The sequence below is a fragment of the Liolophura sinensis genome, chromosome 1, assembly GCF_032854445.1.
Source record: "Liolophura sinensis isolate JHLJ2023 chromosome 1, CUHK_Ljap_v2, whole genome shotgun sequence".
Taxonomy (NCBI): Eukaryota; Metazoa; Mollusca; class Polyplacophora; order Chitonida; family Chitonidae; genus Liolophura; species Liolophura sinensis.
The window spans coordinates 13,030,572-13,043,579 of NC_088295.1; the positions used below are offsets into that span (position 1 = coordinate 13,030,572).

Sequence of the window (13,008 nt, forward strand, 5' to 3'; positions counted from 1 at the left end):
GGGCGCTTTAGCCAGCTTTTCTTGGAGGTTTTTCAACCGTTCAGAAACACGATAAATGGCTATTAGCAGGGGAAATTGACTTACGTCGGTGCCTTGTGCGCAGCGTTTGATTTATGTCTCCATCCTGAGTCCTAATCGGATATTGAATAATTATTTATAGCTACGACAGCTGCTTCTCTTACAAGTGTGGACTTTCCATCAACAATAATTTCTCCAAAATTACAGTTCCTTTTGAATACTATTGGTTTGTCCTGCTTCCAAACAGGAGGTTCTGTAAATGTCGGGCAACATGCAGCACTGCCTTCAGGAACCAGCCAGTGTACGTGGGCGCTAACTACTCTCTTCAAGTGTTCAACTAAATTACAATGAATTTCTACTGAACTTATACATGACAGCACACTGAGCTCATACAAAAGCCTAAGGTTCCTGACACGAACGCTGCCACACACACTTCCGGTCTCTTCACTCTGTGGGTGCTTCATAGTCAGTGAATGTCTATGCATTATAGGCCATTTCTCTTCACCGAATGATGACAAGAGGGGAACAATTGTCGGAACCAAATAAGGCTTGCTCTGATTTTGTCATTTTATGGACAGCAGCCATTTGATGGGCCACCATCAGGACCAAGAGGGATCTTTCGCATTACCATTACTGAATATCTCACAAAGCTGGAGCATCCAGAAAAATAAATGATTTCAATTAAAAAAAAAGGAACACGTACACACACACATAGGCATCCGGCCTGCAAAAGCATATGAAGATATGAACAGATGATAACTAAATAGATCAGATCAAATTTACATTTACTGGAAATCGGTAAAGCAAAATTATTACTGTGTGGTAACATTTCTGCAATTTTTCACAAACAAGATCATACAACCATTTCTTTTAAGTCTATTAAATTACACTGCCTTTTGTGTCCCTTTAAGGTTTCTCGCCTAATAATAGTTGGAGAAAAGCTGAGCATTCCAAATGAGTTACAAATATGTTATTTATATGCCAGTACTATGTGATCCTTCAGGATTTGAAGCCCTGTAATGGCACCAGTAACAAAATCCTCTAAATTTCCCCACATACATGATGTCAGGGTACCACAAGACTACATGTTCATGTATAGTGCTGACTCAATGAATTTTCAATATTAAGACTGCATACATGATATGGTAGTGCTCAGTCACGGACGAGTTGAAACATGACAATCAATTCTGCGTAGCATTTCTGATGTCCTTTCATTATGATCTCAATGGCTTGGAACTGAACCTTATGGTTTAACCAGAATGTAATCATATTCGATGGACGTCAGTGCTATGTCCTCACAAACCAGTACCTGGACCGCATATGTGCTTATCACCCGAACCTGTTCACACCACATTGATTTCTGCTTCTCAAGTTTTCCAGATGCTGTCAGCCTAGACTCCTTATCATGACCAGACGGGACCAGACGCTCAGAATACAGACGACAGATACTCAGACAGGTGAATATTCACAGCGCATCAACACACAGATCACTGTCCGCCCAGTCACCGCCGTTTTCCACTCCTCTGTCTTGGTCTCGTCTTGGGCTGTTTCCTGGACAGTTTTGGCGCAGTACTTTTACCTTTCATTAACCCGCCTCTTTTACTAGACTTGTTGAAGTTTTTGTCAGACTTTTTTAATTTCAAGTCTGTTTTATTGATGTTTTTGTTTGCTTTGTTAAATTTTTTGTCTCCTCGGTTAGCCTTTTTGACAGATCTTTCTGGAGATCCTTGATTTGGTGTATTGTCTTTCCTTCTTTTCTTCCCACCGCGTACCTCCATTCTTTGTTTGCGCTTGTTCCCACTAGAAAGAAGCAAATCTGGAAAAATGGAACAGGTATTTCACTTAGAAAACCGCTGTTTTTGGTAACATGCAGTGTTTTTTGGTAACCTCACATGGGAGAAATCTCAGAGGCAGGACAAACACTTATAGCATCAGAAGCATCATGAGTACATCTAACTCACTGGCTAATTTAGAAGCAGAATACAGAACTTGAAGCATTCAGGTTCTAGGCCCCCACATGATGAATGTTTTTTACACTACCTGGCAGTTTCACAATTTTCCACTGGTACAACGTAACGAAAGTTGCAGAAAAGGACAGGTGGATGACAGATGACATATGGACAGAAGGATGACAGATTGCAGAGGCACAGACAGATGACAGACTGATGGCAGATGGACAGACAGATGACAGATGGATGACAGACAGATGACAGGCAGATGACAGATGAATGACAGAAGGACAGATGGCTGACAGAGGCACAGACAGATGACAGAAGGACAGACTGATGACGGATGAAAGACTGATGACAGATAAGAAAACCGCTGTTTTTGGTAACATGCATTTATTTCCTCACATGGGAGAAATCTCAGAGGCAGGACAAACACTTATAGCATCAGAAGCACCATGAGTACATCTAACTCACTGGCTGATTTAGAAGCAGAATACAGAACTTGAAGCATTCAGGTTCCAAGCCCCCCCATGATGAATGTCTTTTACACTACCTGACAGTTTCACACTTTTCCACTGGTACAACGTAACTAAAGTTTGAGAAAAGGACAGATGACATATGTGACAGACGGATGACAGATGGCAGAGGCACAGACAGATGACAGATGGATGGCAGGCTTATGGCAGATGGACAGACAGAGGCACAGACGGATGACAGATAGATGACAGATAGATGACAGATGGACAGACACAGACAGACGGATGACACAGACAGATGACAGAAGGAGAGACAGATGACAGAGGTACAGGCTGATGACAGATGGATGACAAAGGCACAGACAGATGACAGAGGCACAGACAGATGATAGATGGATGACAGAAGGACAGATGACAGAGGCACAGACAGATGATAGATAGGCAGAAGGATTGAAAGATAACAGATGAACGGACGGGTGACAGATGGACTAACAGACATACATATGTTTCAATGTAACACAATCCTTTCATCAATTAAAAAAAAATTATAAATAATTCTCTCAAATTCTACATGTATGTAAACTGTTCATTTATTTATTTATTTGACTGATGTTTTAAGCCAAGCTCAAGAATATTTGACTTATACTACAGCAACTAGCATAATGGTGGGAGGAAACTGGGCAGAGCCAAGGGGGGAAACCCACGGCCATCCGCAGGCTGCTGGCAGACCTTCCCATTTCCTGCCCGAGAGGATAAACTGTTCATTTAAAAGCATAACATGTTTTCCTTAGTGCACCTGTTATCCCTTATCCAACTAACTGGAGCTGTACCTGTTCAAGGCTCATTTTCAAATTGAGAAATACCCTTTCATTGACCAATATCTGTGTTAAAATTTTAAATCTCATCCAATGAATTTCATCTTAAAAAGATCCAAGGTCATTTATCTTGCTGGTGTACTTACATCCTATTTACATAAGTGAAATATTCTTGAGTATGGGGTAAAACATCAATCAAATAAATATTTACATATCCACATTTAGTCTGTCTTTCATAAAATCTAAGACATTCCATAGTTCTGGTAAGGCGTTATAACTAATGACTTGGAGAATAGGCCAAAGTCACCGACATGAAATGGTTCTACAGACTGGATGACTGATTATGTGAAATAAATCAAGTTAACATTGTCTGAACAGTTAAAAATAGGAGTGTTATTGATGTAGACACAAGAAAGCACCATCTACATATACATGATAAACTACACTCAGGGGCCAAGCATGGGGCCAAGGCCAGTAATGGTAAATGTAATGCATAGCGCTGATCAGCCCAGTCCTTTCAGCAAAAGACAAGAGGCACTTAAGGCAGACAGAACGCAATCGAAATGTCTGTGACAACTGTCCATAATCAATGAACCACGAACTACTATCTGGGCCATCCTCATGTTATCTGACTAAAGTCCTCTTCATTAGGGTTCACTAGCTATTGGTATGCAATCTGATCATGACATTCCACAATCCAAATCTCAGATACCAGACATCTCTAATGCAAGAAATTCTTCATGAATGCTACTGCAAAATTTTAAAATTACTTTGCTTAATGTTAAAATTATACAAATAAAAGTGCCCTAGCTATGCACTATACAACATGTACTTCCACCTCCCATACAAGCAATCTTATTCATCAATGTAAAAGAGTGGTCTTCCAAATATAGTTTTAAATATCAAGGAAGTTGTCTGTGTCCCAAAAAGATCTTTTGCACAAAAGAAATACTAAGTTCTGTGCAAATTATGCTCTGGGGCAGAACTTCCTTCATGTTTAAATCAGGACTTAGGAGGGTCGAAGGCTGCATCAAAAGGCCATTTTCAGTTTGTTGTAACATATAGAACGACACTAAACTTAATACTTTTGTGCACATATACACTCAAATAGTACGTTTTAAACTGTAGAAACAAAAAATGCAAGGAGCTATTACGTTTGGACTAATTTTAATGAAATCTCTACCTGAATGAATAACTCACCTCCTTTATACCCTCAGAGTGGGTGGATCATGAAAGTAGTGTGCACATTGTTAAGTAAAAATTATACAAATTTCAAAAAATCCTGTTTACCTTTGTCAGGTTCCTGGCCAACTTCCTGTCTGAAGTATTCATAATCATCATCATCATCACCTGTATCCTGAGCTCCTGATAATTACAAATCATACACTGATCAAATGACTGACAGACTTACAAAGACTGCTACATTGATTATTTGATTGTTTCAAGGCCTCATGGGAGTAAATATTCTCCAAAATAAACCTTACTGACAAATTCTGTAACACAAATGTATGTACACAGGTAGTCAGCACTAAATAACATCCTTGTGTGTGTGTGTGTGCATGTGTGTGCTTGTGTGTGTGTGCGTGGGTGCGTGTGCATGCGCGTGCATGCGTGTGTGTGTGTGTGTATGTATGTATGTATATTTGGGGTTTTATGTTGTACTTTGGGGTTTTACGTCGTACAATTTTTCAGTCACAAGACGACAAGGAGTCATTCGGTGTGCATGAACAGTATATACTGTCTACTCTTGTAGCAGAGCTGCCGCCACTGAAGTGTTATGCCAAAGACACCAGACATGACACCCCAACCAGTCTCATTAAACTGACACTAAGCCAACCAGTTTTGTTTCCTTGTTCTAACCAAATGAGGCAGCAACAAGTACAATTTTTGAAGTCTTTGGTATGACCTGACCCAGGTTTGATCCCAGGTCTCCTGACTTCGAGGCAACCTAACAATTAGGCCACCAAAGCAGTCCTAAATTATGAATTAAGACACAACAGCCCTCACTATACACGTAAACAAATCATGGAAATTCAAATGAACAATACTACATACTGTACAACAGGTGTCCAATTACACATACACTTTCTGCCTTGCTTATTCAAATGGTTATTCCTGACATTCTGTAACAGATCTTGTCTAAGAACATCATTATATGTAGCCTTTTCCACATTACTCAGTACTGGTGAAAAATTTCATCACAACTGTAGCACTTTAATAAAACATGCCATGTATAATAATGAACGTAGACATTCTACTGAACCATTCACTCTCACCTTCAGAATTATAGCCATCATCATCTGTCTCTGTCTTCCTATCTTTCATTCCGGACAAACTTTTCTTCTTGTGTTCTTCTTTTGCCAACTCTTTCTTTCTTACATTTTCAGACTGCTCCTGTTTTCTTAACATCTTAATATTCCTAAATAAGAAAGTCTTGTAATGAACAGGCTATATATATACATGCTATGTGTTACATATCTGTAAAGTAAAATTATCAACAGGGAGTTTAATACCACATACAAATGCCTGGAGGAATAATTTCAAGTTATCACAGTAAGGTTAATAGTAGGCCTGCACAACAAAGGCAAACTTATGCTTGTGTGATTTTAATGGGATTTTTTTTCTATTTCAACCACAACGAAGGTACACATTTCATCTCATTCTTAGAATTTTACAGTTCTTCAAAAGATTTTACTCAAGAATATTTCACTTATACGACAGCGGCCAGCATTATGGTGGGAGGAAACCGGGCAGAGCCCGGGGAAAATCCACGACCATCCACTGGTTGCTGGAAGACCTTCCCACTTACGGCCGGAGAGGAAGCCAGCATGAGCTGGACTTGAACTCACAGCGACCGCATTGGTGAGAGGCCTCTGGGTGATTACGCTGCGCTAGCGCACTAACCGACTGAGCCTTGGAGGCCACGATAGGATAATATGCTATTAATTACAAATTTGCAGCACCAAAAGAAATATTTTATTTTATGTATATATGTAAGTTATATTTTATTTCTCTCTGAAAGTGCATTTGAATTTTTAGGGCAAATACAATTCTATTTTACTTTACTGGTATTTTTTCATGCCAGGAGTGGAGAACTTCTCATGTAATACTCACACAGTTAAATGTAACTCAAGACATATGGCAAATGATTTGAAAATTCAACGTTACATGTATGTGTGTATGAGAGGAGTCCACATCTCATTTTGCATCACATATATTGTTCCAGTTCTTGTTATCAGTCTACCCTAATTCCTCAACCTATTCACATATAAAAGAGCAACTTTCAATGTGATTTATGCACCTTTTCAATTTAATATTGGAAACAAAACTACATTAGTTGGATAGGCCAATTTCAGGGCTTCACAAAAAGTATAATTTCAATGGTCTGCTCAGAATAATGCCTTCAGAATATGCTTGAATAAACACCTTGCATACATGTGAAAAGGTTGAAGAATTACAGTAGTGGTTTACACATGTATGATGTTTATCTCATATATGTAATACAGCAAGCTAAAACCACCTGAAACAAAGACCTGGAAAATACCTTTTCTTTTCTCTCATTGCCTTCAAATTTGCCATGTCTTGTGAAGTTTTCTGAATGAACTCGTGGAACATGACTTCTCCCTCACACATACCTTCCTCAATCTTTACAAGTTTTAGGGTTAGCCGAGGTCCAACCTCTGTTAGTCTGTCAACAAAAACACATCAGAGACTCACATCTTTACTGGTGTGACTTATAAGAACAGAATCCAATCCCAGACATATGCTTTTATCTCTACCAATATGTACATGTATCTTTCCAAAAATGCTTGGGCATTCATATCTGTCCGTGGATCGCTTTTGCTATCAACTTTATTTTTCCGGCATAGACTCTTATCTTTTTGAACCACTTCCTCGATGGACATGGTATTTTGCTTTTCATGCCATGGCTCAAACAACTGCAATTTTCAACAACACCGCCATATTCCATACTAACATTTCAATAATTGGTACCTGCACTTCTGAGTGTCGGGGCCACCATTCACTTCTTGTGTGGACCCCTAGCCAACAGGATTGCATACGTTGCCTCATTAAGGTTAGCATAAATTACCTCATCATCTCAATGCCATTGTCACCTGATACCATTGTCTGTCCACACCTGATTGTACTATACCCACACCTGATTGCACTATGTCCACACATGAATGCATGATGTCCACACCTGACTGCACTATGCCCACATCTGATTGCCTTATGTCCATACCAGGTCACCAAACTGTGCTTGTGTGTGGACACCAGGTCACCTGATACATTCTGTGTGAACACCAGGTCATTGTGTGGTCACCTGATACATTGTGTGTGGACACCAGGTTGACAGATACATTGCATGAGAACACCAGGTCACCAGATACATTGCTTGTGGACATTATGTCATCAGACTCACCTGATAGCCCTCTGTGTGGACATCATGTCATCAGACTCACCTAGTGGCATTCTGCAGACATCATATCATCAGACTCACGTGGTAGCCCTCTGTGTGGACACCATGCCATCAGACTCACATGACAGCACTCTGCGTAGACAAGACGTCATCAGACTCACCTGATAGCCCTCTGTGTGGACACCATGTCATCAGGCTACCTAAAAGCCCTCTGTGTAGACACGAAGTCATCTGACTCACCTGATGGGATTTTGTGTGGACATCATGTCATCACTCACCTGATTGCACTCTGTGTAGACTTGAGGTTTCCACGACTCGACACGGACTGTGGCAGAGTGACCTCATTATCAGGTCCATCCTGCTCTCCTTCACTCTCCGAAACATTTCCTCTGTGAAATGAATCAAAGGATTTGATTGGGGCTGCAATAACTGTATGCTACACTTATTCCTAAACTAGGTTATTTATTTATTTATTGATTGGTGATTTACACAGTACTTAAGGATATTTCACTTATACGACAGCAACCAGCATTACTGTGAGGTTAAAATGGGCAGAGCCTGAGGAAAACTAGTTCAGTAGATCAACATCTACAAAATTAGACTCCGTATCAAATGCAAGAACTATTTTTATTAAAAAAGCCAGAATCAGACTAGTCTGTATGGCCTGTAAATACCACTTGTGAAGTTGAAAGTTATATGAATCACCAAGTTTGTGACCTTCGCCTTGAAAAAGTAAGAGAAATAGTTTAAAGTCAGGGAAATGCATCCCGCAGATCAAGGACCATAACTCTGCAAGTATATAAATGGTTGTCTGTCCCTGAGGGGACAAGCCAGTGTATACAACTGTTAGCTCGGACTTACTGCATCAGGTACTCATCCACATCTGCAAATTTGCCAAGGTCAGGTAGTTTGGCCTTGATTAACTTCTTTACTGGGCGACTCAACCCCACCGGTTTGATAGAGATCATGCTGTGGAGCAGAAGGGATGCAACCACTTAACACATTTGAGAAATTATACAAAATTTACAAAAACCGGAACAAAATCATCAGCATCTGACAGTATATAAATTTTAACAAAAAATATCGCTTTACTCCAGGTCATTTTGCTAGAATTCACTATCAAGTTTAACTGACAAATAATACAATATTATACTTACTAATGCCGCATAGTGACAGTCTTATCCTCAGCCTCATAGTTTAGCAAGATACATCTTTTGATATGGTCTAACTTCACCTACAAAAAAAACATTAACATTTGTCCATGTGAGCACTTCAACTGTCATTCAACAGTCAATCTTTTGATATTTTAGACGTAAAGCAAAAAATATACCTTGTCAAAAAACCTTGTCAAAAAACAATTTTAATACATATAATATTCCTTTTGTGGGTAACACTTACATAAATGTCTATCTAACACATACAGCTATTTACAGAATGTACATTAAATGTAAGATGAAAAACAAAATAGAAGCTTTCAGGTAAAACTAAAAACCTTACCTGGTTCACACTGATTGATGGAAACATGTTTTGGAACATGGTGGTCATAAGCTTAAGATGAAGTCCCTCCCCGCTGAAGTTGTTCATGACTAGCAGAGGAGGATGGTTAAATATCATAGGATTCATGCTCTGTTTCTTCAATGACGACAAGATGTCTTTGGCCAGAGAAAAAGATTGCACTTTAAAAGTCAATGTGGGACCTTTAGGTGCCCTGGCTATCTTCATATTAGTGGATATCTCAGTCTTTGTCAAGATCACAAAATGTGAAACATTCAAAGCCCCAGCCACATTAACAAAGTCTTTCAGCACATTCTTCTTTCGCACCTGAAAATTGAGGACAAAACATTATCAGTATTACATCTTTAACAATCTCATTCATCATTCGCAACAAATTCTGAACTCAGAAATAAACCTTACAAACTGTAAAGAATTTGCATTTAGAAAATGAAAGTTCCAGACATTATATCTGCGCAAGTCTTCCTTTAAAAACTTTGTCATTGTTTTATGCACTGCACAATTAGTATTTAGGGTTTAGGGTGATCAAAGTAAGTGAAAGTGTAGGTTACAGATAGTGTAGTTTAAACACACCTGTAGATGCCTGGCTGTGTAAGGCTCCATCAACTTGCGTATGTCCATTTCAAGTATTTTTATGTTTTTCCCAACATGACCTCGATGAAAGACAAATGAATGTGGAGCACTCTTATAATGGTCCTCTTGATTGCCCAACTGTTGCTTCCGGGCTGCTTTCACAGCACGACCCTTGAACAATCACATTCACATAAACTGCAATAAATACTTAAATACTTTTACTCGCACAAACTTGTAGAATGGAAATCATCCAACAACTGACTGGATTACCAACTCGAGGAGTTTCCTGCAAACTTTCTAGTATATAAATGTCCATATAGATATCTATTTACTTATATTTATTTAATTGACTGTTGCTTAACACCACATGGATACTGTCTGGCGATTCATCATGACAAATGAAATAGACCAGTGATGGATCTCACAGTGAAAAGCAATATTACACAGTCATTAAACATAGACAAGCATTCAAACTATACGCATAACCGTGAACCCATGCACAATAAAGCACTACAGCTTTCAAGAAAGTAAAAAGAAAATACTGCAGTCTTATTGAATACAATGGAATAGGCTTATGCTTACAATATCCATGAGTGAATGAGCGTTTGAGGTTTAATGCCTTACTTAAGAATTTTTTAGTTGTATGATGATTTAGGAGTCCTTAGAGTGCATGTAATGTGAATCCTTGTTGCAGGACAGATTTCCACTGCTCTATTATCTAGTGCTGCTTCAATGAGACAACTAACCAAAGGCAAGTAAGCTACCCCACCAGAGTAATTGTACTGAAACAGGTCAACCAGTCACTGCACTATGCCCTTAAAGCTAAACGCCTAGCCAGGAATTACAACTTCCTCTCTCAAGCTCTTAGGTGTGACTCGACCCAGGAATGACCCTGGATCTACTGCTCCCGAAACGGAACCTCTACCAACTGTGTTATCAGGGCCGGTCAGTACATACATGTATAGTGCGTGTACAGGTGTGTACTTCAAGTCCAGCTCATGCTGGCTTCCACTCCAGTCGTAAGTGGGAAGGTCTCTCAGCAACCTGCGGATGGTTGTGAGTTTCCCCCAGGCTGTGCCCGGTTTCCTCCCACCATAATGCTGGCCGCCGTCGTATAAGTGAAATATTCTTGAGTATGGCGTTAAACACCAATCAAATAAATAAATAAATAAACATGTGTGTAACTTGAGCACACACATATTCCTACTTTTTCCTTTGTATCCTATTTACAACTAAATTATCTCACTACTTGCCCTTTTTGAACACCCTGGTGGTAAATAGTGGAAAATACAGAACTATCTTTCTACTATAAAAATGGCATTTTACACAGCCTAGCTGGAAATAATGTATTGTTTTTAAAATATTGTGCTGCAAGTTTATTTTTTAAAGATATTGGGCTTGGGTGCTTACACAACGTTGTATAGAGAAATTAAATTAATAGAAATGAAAGAGAACACAATGGTCACTGATGGTTAACTGTGTACATCATTCTGCTCTGAATTAATGACTTCTGCTTAATTGTAAGGCTTAAGACAGTGTTTTTTATATGTTTATACCGGTCAGTACACAAGTCAAATCATTTAAAAAATACTATTTTGCAGTAATTTTTTAAAAATTTTATGATTGGTCACATTTCCCACTAAATACTGTTTGATACACACATACACAATTGCAAAATGACAGGTCTACTTAATGTTCAAGTGTGATTCTCACTTTCAGTGTGATCAGAAAAATCAACCCTTCTTACAAAGTGAGTGAGTGAGTGTTTGAGGTTTACCTTTGTAATTAACACTTTTTCAATCATATGATGACAAAGGAGTCCTTAGAGTGCTTGTAGTATGCCTTCTTGTTGCAGTATGGATTTCCACTTCTCTTTTAACTACTGCTGCTTCACTGAGACGGCTTACCAAAGGCAAGTAAGCTACCCCGCCCGAGCCATTATATGTCAACCAAGGAAGTTTTAAGGTCTTTGGTGTGACCAGACCCATGACTGACCCTGAATCTACCGCTCCCAAAGTGGGCCCCTGCTTACACATGATCATGTTTTCACAAGATGATAGCATATTACGTGAGCAGGCAAATCAGGCCAAAAACTGCTTTCCAGTTTCTGGTCTCCGGTCTAGGGGCGCTTACGATTATAGGGTGTACATTTGTGACAAAAATAACATGGTCAAATTTAAAAATCAATAGTCTGCATATGTATAATAGTGCACTTTCACTTTAGATCCACATTCTGGAACCACAAATTTGGGTTAAACTTTGTCAAATCTCCTCTTTTTGTGTGCACTGGCCTCCTGTGATAGCTGGGAAAGTGATGATACGAAAGTGAGGCTCTCGTGCCTAGCCTTGTGAAAATGTGTCGCCTTATTTTGCCCCATTAAAAAAAAAATGTTTTGCTTCTCACAGAACGCGTGTACCTCAATATCGGCTCTAACTAAAAAAAAAAACAGCCTTTTTTGAAGCAAGTAGCTTCTGAGATAGTGGCTAAGGGTACAGAAAATTATTTTTCTTAGTGTGATCTGGCTTGTATGTTATTATCTTGGAGTGGTTTCAGATTAAATCATGAAAAAAGATCACATCAGGTTGATGTTACTTTTGTACGTTACACAAGATAATTGTATTCTGAATGATTCTAGCGATGTTTTGTTTGTTTTTTTTTTTTGAAAGAGAAACAGACTATAATTTGGAATCGGTTTGAGAATGTTTACCTGACTGAAAGGTATTACATAACCAGCAACAACAAAGAAAAAGATAACGTGGTCGGGTACAGGGAGTCTTTGGCCGCTGACCGCAGATGCAGGTGGGGCTAGATCAGGTAAGTTGAATAAGGATCAAATACATAACAATAACGGCGAATAACGTCACATTATTGTGTAGGTTAGACACCGGTGTTTCCGTACAATCGTAAGCGCCCTAGGTCTTTGAATTCCCAAGAGGTGATCGGGTATGGTCCGATAATTGATGTCAACAAGATGTTGTTGTTGTTGTAAAAATGGGTGAGTTCGGTCATTTTCAGTGACATATTCTTAACACAGTGTAATGCGTGTGGATTATGATTCTTCTTGACACAACCTAATAATAACAGCCAATTTTGTCCCTAGTTTTTCCAAAGTCAACTATCTTACCACTCGTTTTCTTCCCATGTTATCAGAAAAATTGTTGCACGTGGGTCAGACAGTTGGACAGTTGGAAAAAGGACAAGGACTCGTACTTTACTATGACACGTTATTTCAATTGAGTGAATA

At 39.1% G+C, this 13,008-nt stretch overlaps 1 protein-coding gene across 2 annotated transcripts; it reads right to left on the reverse strand.

Annotated features, from left to right (window-relative positions):
• Window positions 1-502: 502 nt before the first annotated feature.
• Window positions 503-12,958, reverse strand: LOC135474943 (suppressor of SWI4 1 homolog). 2 transcript variants are annotated; one of them, XM_064754651.1, is made up of 10 exons: window positions 12,889-12,958; window positions 9,764-9,934; window positions 9,176-9,499; window positions 8,836-8,912; window positions 8,540-8,647; window positions 7,957-8,067; window positions 6,803-6,946; window positions 5,535-5,677; window positions 4,549-4,623; window positions 503-1,834 (listed from the first exon to the last, which is right to left on the reverse strand). In XM_064754651.1, the coding sequence occupies exons 1-10, from the start codon at window positions 12,904-12,906 to the stop codon at window positions 1,521-1,523; spliced, it is 1,485 nt and encodes a 494-aa protein (XP_064610721.1). In that variant the 5' UTR covers window positions 12,907-12,958; the 3' UTR covers window positions 503-1,520. The 2 variants fall into 2 exon arrangements, with proteins under 2 accessions (XP_064610721.1, XP_064610711.1); XM_064754641.1 differs by lacking the exon at window positions 12,889-12,958 and adding an exon at window positions 11,541-12,834.
• Window positions 12,959-13,008: the final 50 nt, after the last annotated feature.

Bases quoted from the DNA above. Each gene is read 5' to 3' on its own strand.
- LOC135474943 (XM_064754641.1), bottom strand. From the start codon at position 11,567: ATGATTGAAAAAGTGTTAATTACAAAG. The intron at 6,947-7,956 runs GTGAGTGATGAC...TTTTGTTGACAG, and splicing joins TCTACACAGAGTGCAATCAG to ACTAACAGAGGTTGGACCTC. The intron at 5,678-6,802 runs GTATTTTCCAGG...TTTCTTATTTAG, and splicing joins GCAATGAGAGAAAAGAAAAG to GAATATTAAGATGTTAAGAA.